Source organism: Triturus cristatus, chromosome 5_2, assembly GCF_964204655.1.
Source record: "Triturus cristatus chromosome 5_2, aTriCri1.1, whole genome shotgun sequence".
NCBI lineage: Eukaryota > Metazoa > Chordata > Amphibia > Caudata > Salamandridae > Triturus > Triturus cristatus.
Window position 1 is genome coordinate 711,433,948 of NC_140588.1, and position 19,302 is coordinate 711,453,249.

At 43.1% G+C, this 19,302-nt stretch overlaps 1 protein-coding gene across 2 annotated transcripts in view; it reads right to left on the bottom strand.

Moving 5' to 3' along the window:
• The window catches only part of LOC146829162 (uncharacterized), a 220,918-nt gene that overhangs the window by 71,036 nt on the left and 130,580 nt on the right, over nt 1-19,302 (bottom strand). For both annotated transcript variants that reach the window (XM_085607812.1, XM_085607813.1), the window contains exon 6: nt 14,235-14,409. In XM_085607812.1, the coding sequence (XP_085463938.1) occupies nt 14,235-14,409 (175 nt within the window). The remainder of the gene's footprint in view (nt 1-14,234; nt 14,410-19,302) is intronic.

Here is a 19,302-nt window from a genome sequence, read left to right on the forward strand (position 1 = left end):
TTTCTTAGGCATATATTCATCTAGGATTCTATCTTCCAAGGGAATAGACTCGGTGGGGTTTCTCCCTGTGGGATCTGGGCTGGCAGTGCGTGGCACACCGGTAAATATCTAAATCTCTCTGTGTTGGCTAGCTCACATTCTTGTTGCAATTGCGGTAAGGGAATCGCATCTCCCTTCTTCAACAGATCCCCAACCCTAGATAGTCCAATAATGTCCTCGTTATTAAAACCCTTTGTGTTCCTCAATGTGCCCAGCTGTTCCGAGTCCCACAGCGGGGTGGCTAGTGTGATCTTATAAGCCCATCCCATACTCTTATGAGCATTGTACCACACCTGGACTGAATGCCATGTGAGCCCTGTTAAGAGCAGTTTTGACGGTTTGGTGTACAATGCTCTAGTATATCTTCCACCCGGCAAAAGCCATCTGTCCATTTTATACAATGGGTCATCACCTGACCGGTGCATGCAGTGGTTAATTGCTGTCTGATATGCATCAAAATACTTTTTCTTGGTGTCAGGGAGCCCTATACCACCGTCATACCACCCTCACACCAATTTCACAAACGCTATATGGAGCGGCTTATTCATCCACAGTAGTTCTCGCTGTACATTTTCTATGGCCTTGAAATATGTGGCTGGGACTTGGAAGGGTGCATTATGCAAAATATACAGGAAGCGTGGTAGGGACAGCATTTTGAATAATGCAACTCTACCCAATAGTGACAGAGGGAGTGACTCCCAGTGTTCCACGTCACTCTTAAGTCGCTGCAACGGGAAAGGAGATTATGAGAGTAGGACAGCTTCGGATCTGTTGTTATATAGATTCCTAGGCATTTGAAGCCATGAGTGGCTTCTGTTATTATACAGCCTTTGGGTAATGGGGGAATTTCCCATGTGGCACATTACCTTTTGAAATGTACACTAGACTTCAAAGAAATGGTGTGTACCCACATGGAGTCCAAGTCCATATTAACAGATAGTCCTACTGCATGTGAACTCCATAGCCCCGCCGGATTGAGTAGCCATTGGTTTTGATCTAACGAGATATTGGGTAGATGACAGTGAAATGACCGGATAGATGACAGTGTAATGGCCGTTGGTTTTGTAATATCTAGAACATGCTAGGAATTATGTTTTCATATGAAGTTATGGTGAAATATGATATGCATACTTATGTTAAGTAAAATGAAATCATATACAATAATGCATTGCGCTAAAGATGACCCACGTTCCAACGACACTGAAACAATGAGATGCCATTATGGGAGAGATAAGTAGTTGCCTGATTAATAATGTATTCATTTTTGTGCAGATTATTCTCAATGAAAAGATGGTTATTAAGCCATGTATTTAACACACCATTCTACCTGTGGTGATGCTTTTTACAAATTAGTGAACATTGCGATATGTATTTTAGCACTGGTTATAGTAATGTGCAGAAAGTGTCATTACAATACATATCACGTGCATACTAAATGTAAGTAATATTAAATTATATACAATACACTGTCTGAGGAAGGTGGCAAAAGAATTAAGTGGCATTGAAATGTTGATGAGATGCTGTCCTGGGGAAGAGGAGCAGTTAAACGATTAACCATGTAGTCCTCATTATTAAAACTGTTCTTGTGGAACAGCCCCTCGAAGAGAATGTTAATTAGACAAAAACTCCGTCCTACTCCATTGATGGTTCTGACAAGAAAATGAACAGTGCTATAGGTCTTGGTACTGATTTTAATAATGAGTAGAATATAAACGCAAGATGTATGAAAGCATCATTAATTTGTGCATATTTTTAGACCTTTGTATACACAAGAAATAGGATACGATCACTGTTCCCAATAAGGTGCGCGCATGCACACGCGTGCACATCCGTTACCTGCTGTGTGTGGAGCGTGCACACACACAGCACATCCCGCAAGAGCATTCATGCTGCTGCTTTTAAAAAGCGAGCAGCGTGAAAAACCAGTGTTTTCTGGTTGCAGAGAGCAACGGAATAGACTGACTTCAATAGAAGACGAGGGAGCGGCAGGTAAGTCTTGGGCACTTGCTTTCTTCTTTTACATGTAGAGCCCGGTTGCGGTGCATACTGTGTGCTTTTGTTTAAGTATTCATGTTAATTGCAGCGCCATCACAAGCTGTGATTAACATGAATACTTTAAACAAAAGCACACAACCTGTCCACACAAGCGCTTTAGTAACAAAAGAAATTTAGCAAGTCTACAAACTCATGTTCGTAGACTAGCTGAATTTCTCTTCTTAACAGAGCTGGGCTGCAGGGTGATTGTGTGACTTTGTTAAAATTTTCAGGTTAATTGAAGCTCCAGACGGGCGCAGCGATTAACCTGAAATCTTTAACAAAGGCCCACAATCACCCCGCAGGCGCGCTCTATTAAGGAAAGTAATGCAGCAACTCTACAAACACGGTGTGTAAAGCACACGTCGTGTTTGTAGACTTGCTGAATTTCTCTTTTTAATAGAGCTCAGTTGCGGGGTGATTTACACTTTTTTTTACTTTTCTGTGCTTGGTATTGTCTGCCACCCGACTTGTATTTTCCTGTTTCTGTCTTTGAATCCAGATATATGATACAACAAGTAACATCATACCTACAAGTCGGACTATTGGCTTTGTAAGTGGTTGCTAGTTGCATAAGATGAATAAGCAGCAACTATGGCTTGTATAAATTAAAGCAAAACACACAAGATGATGGACGGAATGTTGCACATTGGCAAAACATTCACCCCAGTCACAGATCTGAGTTTAATCCATTGTTATTTTGCTCACCGCGCCACCCCAGTTCAGACATGGCCATATGCTAATCAGTCTTGACCCTGTGCCTCATAGGAACAGTCCAGCCCGAACTGCCAAGCCATGTCTTCCCTGGACCGGAATCAAGCATCCTAGGACCGGTTTTGGGGTTTCACCCCTCTTCAGCCAGGATAGCTTGACTCCAGCACGGAACCCACGTCTGGGCATACCCTTCCCACATAGGGCGAACAGCAAAACACACAAGGTGATGGACAGAATGTTGCACATCGGCAAAACATTCACCCCCAGTCACAGATCTGAGTTTAATCCATCATTATTTTGCTCACCACGCCACCCCAGTTCAGACATGGCCATATGCAAATCAGTCTTGATCCTGTGCCTCATGGGAACAGTCCAGCCCGAACTGCCAAGCCATGTCTTCCCTGGACCGGAATCAAGCATCCTAGGACTGGTTTCGGGGTTTCACCCCTCTTCATCCAGGATAGCTTGACTCCCGTGGCGTAGTGAGCACGGGACCCACGTCTGGGCATACCCTTCCCACATAGGGCGAACAGCAAAACACACAAGATGATGGACGGAATGTTGCACATTGGCAAAACATTCACCCCCAGTCACAGATCTGAGTTTAATCCATCGTTATTTTGCTCACCACACCACCCCAGTGTGTGTTTTCCTGTTGTATAAATTAAACCCACCTGAATTTGAGCAAAAATCTCCAGCCATATACGATTTTATAAAGTACGTTTATTATTCGATCAATAGCATGATCCTTTACATCAGCATAAATCACATCCAAAAAAATTAATTACAACATAAAAAGTCAGATTTACAGTAAAATAAAATTTTGCATCTCTCCATCAGTATAAAAATTCATGACATTTTAAAATTCCATATCTATTCCATATCTATTTTATATCTGTAATCTTCATAAATTAACTTCCTTAAGATATTGTTTTCACCCATAGTTTTCTCAAGCAATCCTTGCTTTGTAAAGTAAACAAAGCTAGAAATAGGATCGCCTGAAAATTGAAAATTGATTAAGTAATGCCCTCTATACTTTTCTGACATCGCATCCTGCTCTGTTGCTATGAAGTATTCAATATCATCGACTCTCCAGTGAGTCCTGCTCAACACCCATTCCAGAAGAATGACATTTGGCAGCATCATCCTGCAATAATTTGCATGCTACCTGAACGAGATCAGCTTTTCCAGATGAGCTCTTCCAAGCCTCATCCTATCTTTGTGAATTGCTGCATTCTTGTAACCAGTGATATTAATTTTTCACAGGGAACCCCTTGAAGTCCTCCAACCAGGCAAGAACACTAAAATTCATCAGCAGGGGGATGCCATTCAGTTATACCTGAGGCTTTCATCGAGAACAGAATGCCAATCCGAAAGAGTGTCTTGCCACAATCCAGGCTAGACTCTCAAAGGACTTTCCTGAAGCCCAGTGTTTTGAAATTGAAGCCTGCAATTATTACAATTGGAGCGCAATTTAGACTCCATGCTTAATAAGTTATTATTGTGGAATTTCGCATTAAGTATGCGCCTTTATTGAGAAATTAAAGCTTTATAAATGTGTGCACTGATGTTCAGTTTAAACATGAAGATGTATTTGGTATTCACGTTTGGATTCATACTTTAAATCACATTGCATATGTTCTGAAAGTCATATTTGAAAGTGTAATCATGTATGCTTTTACTCACGTTTGCATTTGTTCATGTATTTGAAGTGCACATTTAAATGTTTAGTTAAACTTAGCCCGACTAAAGGCCTTAATTTGTATTTTGCTTAGTTTGCAGGTTCTTTCTTGTGCAGGTGCATTCTCATGATTTCATTAACTAGAGAACAGGAGTATTGTTGTTTGTTTTAGTTCATTGATAGTAAGCCTGAGAATAGAAATCTTGGCAAGAAATGTGAGGCCTAATGAGCAAATGAAGCCTCCTTTCTATTCATTGCATTGCAAGTTCTGTGGGATGGGATTTTCGGGTGATGTTGCAAATGCACACCACAAGAAGTGAAATGATTGGTTCCTGTTGGGGTGAGAAGAATTATGATTGTTGTTGAAGCTTTATTGGTTTTAATTAGTGTTCACACTGTTAGTAGTTAGACCGGATTACCTCAGACTTGGAGGGGTACAGGCCTCTCTGCTTCCTTTATTCTTGTAAGAGTAAAGCTTCATGCTAAACACTTATTCCAATTCTGAAAGACATCTACTGGAGCCTTTACTATGCTGAAACCTTCCTGCATTTCTGAATTTCCTTGAGACCCACTCTATAATCCATTCTTTTTTAAACTTTGAACCTTGATTGGATTACTTTAGAACTTGTTTCTATAGGGAAAACCTATTTCTAATTCTCAGTTTCTGTATTGGTGTAATTATTTTATATTTGATCCTGCTGAGACTGAACCTAATGCGAATTTTCAGATTGCCAGCTGTAATCCTGTATCTTTTTATTAAGCTCTTGACATGCATATATACTGGGCTGATTATTAATTGGTAATAAAACAACTTAATTCCAACCAGTGGTTAATTTGTAAAATAAAAAGTGCTGGGGCTCTGCTCGGGAGGCAGCGCTAACAGGAGAAATGTGCTGGTAAAAACTGCCTCCTGACTAGAGCCCTAGCACTTATCATTCCATAGAGGACTCGGCATAATGGCTAGAGCTGCCGATTTTGGAGCTGGGGAACGGGGTTTGAATCTCGACGTGGCGCAACATCCTGTGATTCAGTGGAAAATAAAGTGCCTTCCAAATGAGTGTCCCCTTAACTGGTGCTATAAGCACCGGTGCTGAGAATCAGGTGCCGGTGCTGAGCACCGGAAAGCACCTGTTCAAATTAAGCACTGATTCCAACCTATGATTCTCGGTCCTTATTGTGTGGCCAAATGGGATTCACGAAAGTTTAATTATTTTATCATTGCTAAATCCCTTCACCTTTCAGTCAACTTAAAAAGATCCATCCGATGAGAGATTGTAAATCATGCACCTGCAAGCTTTCACCAGTGGCAGCTAACAATTATTGGTGTAAGAGTCACCTTCAGCTATCAAGCTCAAGAACCTCATCTCATTACTTGTCACAGCTGTTTCAAATCACTGGATTTTCACAATCACCCCTCCCTCTGTTTCAAAACCAGCATTGTACAAATGACAGAGTGCCTGGTATCAACCGCTCCTGCTCCACAGAAAAAAGCACTTTGGAACTGCTCTACAAACTTTGGTTCTGTCAAAACTTGAGGGTGACAATATTCTGCTTTCCGGCATCCCAGATTCCTATTCCACCAGCCTCATCTTTAAGAGTGTCTTCCATGTCATAGATAGTCTGATTAAGAGACTGAGTAAGGCTCACGCAATCCACCCACATGAAGAGAATGCTGTTGTCTCCTTCCACCCTTCCACATTACTCTCAAAGCCTTCTTCATCATCAGCATTGCGTCATCAAACATCCCAAATAGTTAGCAAGCTAAATCAATGCTTAAAAAGAAGAAAACCACAAGGAGATGGACCATCCTCTGTTATGTACTGAAGATCTGGAATTCCATTCCTACCCAACAAGCCCCCCAACTTCACTTTCAGAAGAAACTGAAGCCCTTTCTCTCCAAGCGACAATACATCCATATATAACCCTCCCTATATTGGACCGTCTCAGAAGACACACCATTTTATAGGTTCCCTTCACTTCCCCACCCTACAACTAAACCCCCTATCTTCTCTACATGTAGATATTTCTACTTCAACTGATGTATACGTTTGTACACCCATCAAGCACTAAAAGTGGAGTCCCACTAATTAATAGAGGATTATCTGACCCTACACCATTTTGATGGGAAAAAAAATTCCGAAGTTTTATATAGCGCGAACTTGACCCGAAGGAATCAGAGTGCTTAACATGAGCACCAGTTGCGTTACAGACGGACACATTCATTTTTGCTGGGCACTGGGAGATTAAGTGATTTGCCCAGAATCACAGGATGTTGAGCATCCCTGCTGAGACTCGTACCGGGTGCCCCAGTTTCGAGGTCGACTGCTCTAGCCGTGAAGCCACATCCTCTCAGTCCAATTGGTCACATTGAAGACTCCAAGACAGGGTGTACTCAAGACTCGGGCGCACATTATGGACAACGTAAAAAAAAATTTAAAACCCTATTCATTAACTAAATGTCCTGTAGGCATAGAATAATCAAGGGAAGATAAAGCAAATATTAATTAAGCTATTAAATGCAGCCGCACACTTAGACACATTAGCCGTAAAAATATAATATTTGAAGAAAAAAAATCAAGTACCTTTTTAGCTTATCAGCTCAGAAGGTGAAAAGCCCAAATGTATATTCTTTTTTTCAAAAAATTCAGGGATGGATAATGTGGGGCGTTTAAATTATGCGAATACCATATGTTCTACATCTGCTTGCATACTGTTTATAACTTGAACAGTTTGTATCAGAAGTGTTAATTGAAAATCAGTGGTGTCCCATGATCGCCCCGTAAAGCCTATTTCCTGCAAACAAGTTCTGAGAACTATTGTCATGTAATCCTGAAAAGGCTCATGGCCTGGCTGATTCCCAGCATCCTTTTCTAAACCTTTTTGACATGCTCATCTGCATCCTCTAGTTACAGGTGCTGTGTTCATTTCTATCATTTCTTGAATGCTGAAACTTTGGATAGACCCCCAAACGGTGTGCCTATGATCAACCTATAGACCTTATTTAAATGCAAACGTTGGCTCGCAATATTTGTACTTACAATTCACCCAACATTTTTTAGTTCTGGCGATAGAGGAGTGCTGGCGTCCAGCCTATGTTAGTGGCAGCAGTAGGGTCGGGTAAGGGAAGCATATATGTCCTCAAGATAGCAGGTTGCCTTTTGGAAGTGGTTATCCAGCCCTGAAGATACTGTCCTTTGCCACTATCCTACATTAGTGATTCATGGCAGATGTCAGAACTCCTGGAGTACATAACGTCTCCTAGTGACACTTGCTGTCGATCTGAAGGTTTACATCTGAATCTGATGGAGCGACGCCTACGGTGATTGGCCAGAATCAGAACGGGGGTCGTGGTATTTCCACCCACAGTCCATGATTCAAAAGTAGAGCAAGTTGTAAACCGCTACAATTGGATACAGCTGTTTCTGAGCCTGAACACATCCCCACCCTGGGACTGCTTCAAAACCTACACCACACGGAAATGACTGAGCTGAAACCCAGACAGGGATGGACTGGCCATTAGCTCAATTTGGCTAATGCCAGATCACGTAGGTGCAAGGTTGATGGCGGCTGCTTCACCACAGGTATTCACATTATTAGCATCTCATTAGGTAAACATATTTTTAATCCCACGTTTCTGCTCATATGTTCAAGTAATCTTGTAAACAAGCAGGCGCACACCAGCGACATCCTGCCAGGCTGCTGAAAACCTCCCCATCCACGCCTGAACCAGGGTCACGAGAACCTGACAATGTTTGGAGCATCTGGGTTGATAGGACTCCGTGCAAGTGGTATCACGAAAGTGGTGGAGAGTGTTCATGTGTCAGTAGACCAGCTGACCCAGGGTTTTAAGCGGCACAATAATGGTGTCATCCATTTTCTCAGATCATTCTAGCTCTCTTGTGGCGAGCATGCAGCGTACTATACTTTTAGAGGGGTTTTCAGGACTGCATAAACCAACTGAGAGCCGCATACGTGCTCCGAATATGATTTCAGGATCCTTTCACTCCAACAGGGATTTCTATGTTATGGAAGTTACTTCTTTGCCATTAATCCAAAGGTGTTTCACTAACGCGACTGATATTCCTGACAGACACTCTCAGCCCCTCCCCCTGTCCTGGACATTAAGACTTTTTTTATAGGTTGCATAATACAATAAAATCTATGTGCTAATAAGACTCCTCTTGCTGCTGCTTACTCAGCTGTAGATCATCTCTACATTTGTGACTTTGGAAAACTGCAATACAAATTCTCCTTCTGAGAATGTTCTTGCATAGAGTCCAGGACAAGTCAGTCAGGTCCCATTCAGAGTCCATGGCGCAAGGAGGGGCTGCTTGGACCTCAACTATGGGGGTTAAGATAATTTGCCCTTGATGCCCTGTGGTCCGTCATTCTATGGCTGAACAAACTGTGAAATGTACAACCCCTTCAGTACTTGAGTCTCAGTGGTAGTGATGGCGAACAGTCGAGGGAGGTAGTGCGGGGATGCTCAAGGTCACAGCGCAATAATCACACAACAACACAATAAATGAAAATCCAACACAGTGCTTATCGTTTAAATAAAGAGAAGTAGTTTAACGCACAGCAGAACAGCATACTACATACTATTATAACACGATGGAATTTAGAATCCTTTGCGCTATCAGGCAGTACTGCGCCTTTGTCCACTATTCCCCCCAACTTTCCTGCTTCATCCAAGCTCTGAGACCCTTGGGCTAGGTGCCGTGGTCATGAATACGTCTCTTCTCTTCTGGGTATCCCCCATTTTGAGCTGCATGTGCAAATCAATCAGTTGAAAGTGAATATGCGTGATTTATAGAATACACATCTAGTTTGTTATTTGTTTCTGCAATGTGATAATCAAGTTTAATTGGATATATTTGCTGTATTTAATCTAAATGCTGACTTTTCTATTTTCGATTACTTATTATTGATTTCTGTTGAGTTTCCTAAAGGTTGATTACTGAGTGTTTATTTATTTCTTATTGTTCAAAAGAACACAGTCTCCTAAAAATGAAACTAATTGAAAGGACATCCGACCACTCTCTGCTAATTGTTTAGTCTGAGAGTTTCAATAGCAATTAAATAATGCTATAAAAGCTGAACACAGAGAGTGAGAGGATAGAGGCGAATCTTCCCTCGGTGGGATTGGCTGTGCAGGATCATAAAACCACTTCTGAACTGATGGCTAAAGGGAAAGGAGGTACTTAACCTTCGCGCGCTGAGCTCGTCATTGCCGCAGGCCTTGCTCTTACATTGAACATAAGCCCTATTGTTCAAACAGGTGTGCGGATGTGTGAATCATCTATGAAACCCGAAATAGGTGTTTTTTCTGCTAGAATTAGCTTACTGTTTAGAAGTGACAGAATGGGGGTAGAATTGCTATGAATGTAAAACAGTAATCATTTTGGAGTTTTTCCTTTTGATCACGCTTTTGGTAAATGGCGCTGCTGCCATTAAATTTGTATTTCTTGTAGTTACAGTTCATATTTTTTTACAAAAATCTTCAAAATGAGTCTTGTGTGTGATAGTGTTCTTGAGTGTGTTATTCATTAATGAAACAGGATTTGGGGTTCCACTAACTAGCCTTGTAATGTCTCATCGCATTGATCGTTAACTATATCACATCTCACTCAAATATTGCTCAGTGGGTTGTGGGGTGGTTGCAGTACAACATATTTTCTGTCTCGGCTTGGCATATTGACTGAGTCCTTAGTGCCAGGAGGTCTGGAAAACCGAGCTGTGTGTCTCTAGGGCAATGTAGAAAACGTATACCTTGTTGCCCCTTCTATGTGGTTTGGGGATGAGATTGTGGCTCAGGTGCGAGTATATCACTCCTGAAATCAGTGTGACAATTTTTAATTGTGAGTCTTACCACATGTTGTGGCTCAATCCCCTCAGGACTGGTGCTGACACACACCTCTGCAGTGCGCTTACAATCTTTCTCATAAGTGGTTGCGCGCCAGCTGACAGCATTGTCTGTAAGTCCTGCTTTGTCCATGCAGTGTACACAGCAGAATCGAGGCTGCCATCCTAGTTTGTTGCAGTCACAATCTGACCACCAATGTGTATCACAGCACTTGCGATCTTGGGCAGCTGTATCAGGTGCAGCCTCTTCCAGCTGGTCTGTATGTTGCAACCTTGTGAAATCTGATCACGCCGGGAAGTTGTGGCCATGCACAGGCCCGTCACTCTAGGTGGTTGTGGCCACACACAGACAATTTACTCTGGGCAGTTGAGATCAAGCACAGGCTGATCACTCTGGGCAGCTGTGGCCATGCAAAGGGCGCGTCACTTTATGCAGCTGAAAGCCAATCACTCTGACATGCAATCACAGCCTCGACCGGGTCTCTACGTCTGCGTGCAAGTGGTTCCTGCCAGGAACCAGTGTGGAGAAACTTAAGGCCCAAACACACCATGGTTCTCAGATTGCTCTCCTTAATCTTTCTCTTCTTGGCACTTCACGGGCAACTGGGACATGGTGCACCCCACTCCTCCTAAACAGACAGTCCTCCTGCAGGGTTGGCAGGCTCCTTCCCTCTCACAGCAGGCTGACAAGCTTCAAGGCATCTCAGGGCAGGTACACACCTCTTCCAGCATGATATAGTAATCTCTGCGAAGCCGGGTGTCAAGCAGACACCAGCTGTGGTCACACAGCAGTCTTCTGAGTATTCAGCTGAATGCTCCCTTCTTTGTGCATAGAGGACCTGAAACTGGAACAAGTGGGATAGGGAGGTCCCCCTTTAATGCACTAAAATCAAACATGAGATGTGTTCCAATTTCTGTAACTGTGGAACCAGTTTGGGATTTTCCTTTCAAGGGTCCTTTCCAGGTTACTTTCTAAACACAGCGTGGAAGGATGCTTGTCACAGCAGGATTGTCTCCAACCTGGAGAACACACAACATAGTTACAAAGAGGTATGAGGTTTCTGCACCTGGCTGTCAACCGCCCCTGAAAAACTAGTCAAAGAAAGATAAATGGGCAGTTCTCGCCTAAAGGTTTCCTCAACTCTGCAAATAATGGCTGCAGTCCTCACCCGTCTCTCCAACATCCTACTATCTATCAAATTGCAAACTCCAAGAAGGTTAATCAGCAGCTTCTTTCTAGCAAAAGGCCTAACAAAATATGGTAAAGAACCCTGTCTCCCCTCCCCTAACTTCAGTGTCTAGGTCTCCTCCATCTAGCTTCAGGAATGTCAGCATGCACTTCCACTGTGTGGGAAAACAATCCCATCTTCAGCTTGTGCCCAGGGGTATCCAAAATAGACCTCAAAGGCCTCCATTACTTCGGCTCACTCACACATTTGCATTCTACATACACAAACATTCACAACATATACTAGGGGCATCAGGTCTATGGACTGGGAAAGTGAATATAAGTAGAACTTAACATGAGAGGGACAGTAGGCCTTCACTCCAGTGACAACGATAATATCAGATACTACTATGGATTCACAAAACACTGTATGGCACCAACACCTCTCATTCACCCTTATGCATCAAGCCAAAATCCAGTCGGTAAAATACCGATTCCTTATTAGCTCCCGGTATTAAGTAAAAAATACCCAATCCCAATGCATCAACCCAAAAGCAGAAATCGGTATTTAAGGAATCCTTAAATAGCGATTCTTTAAATAGGGATTCCTTAAATACCGATTCCTTAAATAGCTCTTGCATTTAAGGAATCCCAAAGTGAGATTCCTTAAATGCAATGCATCAAAGTTAAAAAATTAGCGATTTCGCTAATAAGGGGAGCAAATTACCATGAAGATGAACTGCATGGTAATTTGCAAAAACTTTGAAAAATGCACTTTTGTGCATTTTTCAAAGTGTCATGTTGCGCACACACATGCCCTTAGGCATGTGTGTGTGCAACATATGTGCACATATCATTTTCAGGGGTGCAACAGGGTGTCCTTTTGACACCCTGGCACCCTTGAAAGTGCTCAAGCTATTAGCGATTCGGTAATACCGAATCGCTAATACAGAATGGCTTTACATTCATTCCTATGGGCCTCCAAGCCCATAGGAATGAATGGGTAGGTATTCCTTATTACCGATTCGGTATTACCGATTCGGTAATAAGGAATGTTAAGGAATCGCTATTTGAATAGCGATTCCTACATGCATAGCCTTTTGCTATTCCTTATTAGCGATTCCTTATTTTTCGCTAATAAGGAATCGCAAATGCTAATGTTGATGCATATGCCCCATTGTGCTAAACCCAAGACCGGGACAGTAGCCCTATGTCAATCAATGAGGGAACTCTTGCCACGCTCCTCCAGGGCACAGGACAAGTCCAAGACCTTACCCATGTGCGGGACAGGCCTAGGCCTCTGCACACAGGCACGATTAGCAGGATATCAGGGTGGAAAAAAAATTAAAAACAGGATACCAGATATATGTGATGTGGCAATCACGCACAGGAATACAACTGTACATCATGCAGGGGACATTTCCATTCCAACAAAGCCTTTCCCCACCTGTTGGTGTGGCTGTGTCCTAAGCCATCTTCTCTATATTCAATTCTCTAATTCTTATTCTGGCTGCAGATTGGTGAGAAGAAAGGCTTATTTTTGAGTTCTCTCTTTATTTCTCATTTACATTATTTGTTAAAACATAAAAAGGTGCAGACCAGTCTATGTGTGCAGGTAGTGGATGACTACAAATAAAACTATCTGCTGTATAAGTTATGCTGTTGTACTTCCTTGATTCAAGAATGGAGGAATATGTTTATGGATGCAGTTTTTTAACCTACTCAATTAATGTGTCAAAATAGAAATGTTGATATTTTTTTCATTTCTAAGTGTTTTAATAAAGCCAATGTATACTGCGCCTACTTTGTGACTAATCGTTGTATAGTTTCTGGTATAGGGGTAGGTCAGGTGTTTGTGGTTGGATTTTTACATTTTTATTGTATTGTTTTTAAATAACTGAAAATAAAAACCAATTTGAATTGAAAAACTGATAAATTCACCAACGAGATGTGGAGAAAAACTGCACCGCTAGGTGAAAAATCATTTTCTCAACTGTAACCTTCTGGACGTGCAACCACAGACCCGGTCTAGCTCTAGTCATCTACACAGCAGGATCAGCACCCGGCAACCTCCTAACCACAGCCTTCCACTACGCCTGCCCGGGTCCCTGCCATCTCATCCCCCCTCGTAGTGCCTTTGGGCAAATACGCCTGATGCGTTGTTCCTCTGCCCTATCCCCCTCCTTTCACCAGCATGTTTTCTCTTGGTGTCCCTCCACCTGTCTCCTTTAAACAGTGCTTAATTTGTGAAAAATAAATGCAGGATTTCTTAGTAGCCTGCTGCCGAATGTCAGGGTTCCTGAATGCCAGGGCTGCCAGTCTTAATGCCACCGCTTCCCTGTTTTTCCACCACTCTTCACTTGTTACCTCACTCTTACACCTGCCTTACTCCTGCAAACCGCGCACATATTTAGCACTGCTTTCTGAATCTTTCTCGGTTCTCTGCCATCCTCCTGAGAGTGAAGTCACAAACAGAGCCCCAGGAATGTGTGACAGATCCAGCCTCCATACAAATGCCACTTCCCCTGATTTTCAAGGCTGGATTTCTTTTCTCATCCTCACCATTTCGCTGAAACATTGCACAAGAGCTTGTAGTATACATTTAAAATCCTGAAACCTCAAACATTGTTCAACATATCATACAACATATGAAACATATAGGACACATGCATAAATCCCGCTGTTCTGTAAAGACATCATTTGTGCAGAAAAGATAAAACGTTTACTACATACAGGCCTGGGAACCCTGGCTACCGCTGGAACGGTGTACTCTGGCATCCTCTCCACATAGTCCTGGCCAGGCTGAACTGAATCCTCATAGGAAAATTCTTGGCTCTGGGAGTAGACATTGTAGGACATATTTGGTTTTCTTGAGACATGTGGAAATATTGCTTCCTGATGCGGGTAGCTGTTAAAAGTAAACATATTCATTCAAATTGTGTTAGATAGCGTTAATGGAATGAGTAAACAAGCAAACAACAACTGAAATACAGTAAAGATATGCAGCTGGTTCAGTGATAATGCTGGCCTCACAATAATTCACCACCACGCAGTTTTTGATACTATCATTAAAAATATACCACTATTCGGCTTAAGCAGGTTGGACTTTGCATGTTCTCTTTCTTGCCTCTTAACTTTGGACCTTATTCTCAATTGGAAATGATGTCCCGTCCACTGTATTACAAGTGCATTGATGTCACTGACACTCTAAACGTGGCGGACGGGACAGATACACCGCATTAGCCCGACTCTTACCTAAGCCCATTCGTTTTTAGTCAAAGAGCACAAGGGTTTCTACTCAAAATTACTCTTATGCGGTGATGTACGGTGCACCTGCCCACTAAATGTCTGCTTACATTTTAGAGTCTAAGGCCTGAGTTAGAGCTTGGAGGAAAGAATAATGTACATCAGGATGATGGAGTAAATTACTCCGCCACCCTGATCGACATCATGCCCCCCCAAATTTAGGGCTGACCGCTGCCCCCGCTGCCCCAGATACATCTCTTAACATCGGCAGGAGCTAGTATCAATGTTGTCAAAGTTTGACAGATGGCTCCGTCAAACCTGATGGCGAGCTGTCAAATTTTCACAAAGTTTTACTTCTTTTCAAAAACAAACTCTCAAAGCAGGAGGTTGTTTTTGAAAAAAGTAAAACTAAGGACCCCTACACCATGGGAGTTTTTTCCCATGGTGTGGGGGCATTTTTTATTTTTACTGTCGCTCACAACCAGGTGACAAAACAGTAAAAAAAAAAGGCCATCTAACTGCCCACTTTAAATTGGGCAGATGGTTGGATGGCTAACCTCTGACGGCTTGTACTCTGTTGGACTGACGGAGGGGTATATCTTCGGCAGGGCTAGAGTAGGCTCCGACAAAGTACCCTATCCGCCAACCTTTAAATCAGCCCATAGGTTACATAGAAACGTTTTAAAAGTTCTTGAGCAAATATAGATATGAGCCACTGAAAGTAGGGAAACTTTTGCACATAGCAATTTTCCAAATGCAGCTGTGGATGTTCACTTGATTTTCCAAATATTGTGCAAAATGGGGCATGTAAGCGCATCAATTGCATTGATCTCGGTTTCACACACCCCAGTTTTTCTTTGGAACCTGTGTCAACTTACACATGCAGGTTAATGCATATGCATCTTTTCACTTGCTTGATTGCCCTCTTCATTTAAAAGCAGTGCTTATGCATGCACACCATAAATATATAACTAGCCATAGTCTCAAAAAAAAAAACATATTTTATTGGAACCCATAGAAATTGTGACAACGCCTCTACTTATCATCTACATTTGTGTGGGTGTGAGAATGTCTTCCTTTAGATAAATGGTCGTAAAACATTCTGGACCAGATTTATCACGTGTCAAGCAACGAAACGCAGCAAGACAACTTGCTGCGCTGCAATGCGTGACAGCGAGAGCAGGAACGCACCATATCTTCTAAAATAGACTTAATATTGTAGGGTCATATCTGCTCAGGCAAATATGTCCACACATGGGATATAGTGCATTCTGCCTTGGGGCTCTAAGGCCTACAGTCGGGATGACTTACTTATACCTCATGCAGTGTATGGGGGCATGGCACACAAGGCTGCGTGCCTTGTTGACATTTCGGTTTTCTCGGCACCAAGACACACAGCCTGCAATGGCAGTTTGCATGGTCTTGGTGAGGGGTCTCTGGGGTAGCACAATTTGTGCTGCAGCTCTAGTGGACCTGGGGTACCATTTACTAGGGACTTACAGGGTTGGCTGAAGTTGTGCTAATTGTGGTACAGTTTTGGGAAAGAGATCTGGCACTGGGAACCTGGTTGGCAGGGTCCCAGTGCACTTACAGTTTGAAATCCAATCAGGCAAAAAAGTGGGGGATGGCCATGTCACAAGAGGCACTTTCCTACAGACCCCCCCCACCCCCAAACGAAAGATGATAAGACTAACCTTTCCCTAGAGAGTCTTTATCTTCTGAGTGGAAGAACCTAGAAAGGCCATCGGTCTGTGGTCAGTTTGGACGAGGAAGTGAGAACCAAACAGGTATGGCCTCAGGGACCAAATCACAGCAAAGGCTTCCCTCTCAATGGCACTCCAACGCTGCTCCCTGGGGAGAACAGAACGCTGCTCTAGCCATTATAGTTAGCAGTAGTCGCCTCCATCTCTCAACATCTCCATGAAACTCCGCAGTTACCCTTCTGACATTGTGGATAAGGTTGGCCGTATAGTTGTTAGTAAAATACAGACCCAGACATCTGAACCAATCTTGGGCCACCTGAAAACCAATTGGGATCTGGCTCTCGACTATAGGCTTTCCTACTGAGTACAGACTGGATTTGTCCCAATTAATACAGTAGCCCGCGTGTTGATCATATTCCTGAAAAGCGTTGACTATTAGCGGGAGTGACCTATCTGGGTATGTGATATGCAGGAGGATGTCGTCTGCATAAAGCGATATACGCTCATCCAAAAGGGCGCCCTTGTTACCCTTAAATCTGGTGATCTCTGGGTGAGCCAACGGCTCCAGGACTAGTGCAAATAGCAGCGGGGACAGGGGGCAGCCCTGCTGGGTACCCCTTTGGACCTGGAAAGCCTCCGAAGATGCCAAGTTAACTCGGACCCTGGCCACAGGGTTAGTATAAAGTAGGTCCACCCAAGACATAAAGACCAGGCCGAAACCGAACTTCAGCAGGGTTTGCCTCAGAAATGGCCAGTGCACCATGTTGAAGGCCTTCTCTGCATCTAAGGAGAGAAATGCTTGTGTTGTGGGTCTGCTCTTTACTGTATCCATCCAGTTAGCTAGTCTACGGAGATTAAGTCTTGTGGCTCATCCCGGCATAAAGCCGGAATGGTCCCAATAAATAAGGGATGATACTGTCAGGAGACGTGTCGCTAACACTGTGGGCGGGAGTGTCTTTTCCTCTAGGAATATCCGGAACATATTCAGGAGGTGTGGGGCCAAGAGATTAGCATTGTGTGTAAAAGATTCTGCGGGAGTACATTCGGGCCAGAAACTTTCCCTGTTTTTGTCTACTAATTGCATCACGTACTTCATCTAGGGTCAAATCTCCCTCTAAGAGCTTCTTCTCGTCTGGGTTTGCAGGCTCTCTTGAATGCAGTGAACCATTTGGTGATGTCATCACCATCTGAATATTTAGAGACAATCACTTTGAGGAGTTTGAGTCAAAATAATCTTCTTTCTTTGGCTTTCTATATCCAGAATTTGAGCTTCTAAGTTCACCTCCGGCCAACCTTTCCAGCATGAGTTCCTCCTCTGAGGGCTCCTCACCTGTATATGAGTGGAGGGACTCAGCCACCTCCTCCTAGCTCCAAGTGGTCTCTCTCAAATTCAGCTATAAGCCTTCTAAGCTTTTCTTTGTAAGCATGAGAGCTAATCTTGATACCATAACCTTTACAGAGGGCCCTGTATCTGGCATAGGACAGGTCCATGTATGGAGCCAGGTTGAGCTCCTGAGCCTGGTTATCAGTATCACTCATTATTGTTACTACAGTTGGGTAACGTTTTATAAGGTTACAAAAAAATTCAACACTTTTCTTTGACCCAACTAAAGTAAGATTTTTTCTAATTTGAACAACAGAATACAAGGACTTAACCAAGGCACAAACAGTTAATTTTAAAATTTGGAAAAATAGACAAATTGAAAACATACAACTGGCTAAAGGCAATTTTGGATTTATTCGAGTGGTCACTTATTGACAGAGAGGTATCAACAAATGCAAAGTCGTAGACCCCACCGCTGAGCCAACAATGTAGGGCGATGGCTCTGTATATAGTGCACTAAAGTCAAGTACACTGTGTAGAGAGTCCAGTGAGACCCAAATTGGTTTACAGAGGCAAAAAACGCTCTATTTGTAGTAGTGTGGGTGAGCAGTTAGGCTTATCAGAGGGTAGTGCTAAGCATTTGTCATACTCTCAGAGGCAATAAATGAGACACACACTCAAGAATAAATCTGAGGCCAATTTACAAAAATAATTTAGATTTTTATATAATTTTTCAAACAAAGAACTTTGTTCTACAGTAAGCACATTAAAAGTTATGAATTTTTATAGTTCGCAATAAAAATCACTTTTGTGAGCAATTACGTATCATTGAAGTCAATGGGGTAAAAACAAAAAAAGCATATAAAATCGTACAGTTGACTCTCAAGGTTAACCTCTTGGATTTCTGTAGTTACGCAGCCAGGACCAATGTTCCACCAGCAGATTCTTGAGGGCGTCCCAGATACAACCATGAGCAGAGTGCAGAAGTTGTTGGTAGCTGGTGCTCCACAAAGAAGGAGGCCACCTGAAAACACACTGCACATGGAGACTTAAGGATAAGTCTGGGGGTCCCACTCGAGGGAGCAGGTCACAAGGGCCTCAGAACAATGGGAACAAAGGTGGATCATTGTCACCAAGGCCTGTCAGGCCGGGTGCAGAGCAGATAGGTCAGCAGGGTGGCGTTCATCAAGATGTCCTCGAAGTAAAGAGCAGGCAGCTTGGAGAGGCAATTACGGGACAGCTGGGCCACTCACAAAGTGGGTCTCAGGGCTTGCGATGTTCCTTGATGGATGCTTGCTTTCTGGGCAGTTGGAATTCGGAGTGGACTCTTTGTCTTGGTAAATTCTACAGAAGGTCTGGTACCCTGGGTTTTGGTGCAGCACGACTCCAGTAGGTTCTGGTGTCCACAAACTTGGTGGGGAGACAGATCTGACCCTCCTGAGCTTTTCTACCACTTTTGGTCCAGGGGCTGCATCGGAGTCGCTGAGGTGCAGCAAATCAGAGAAACTGGAGTCTGCGGTTTGGTGCT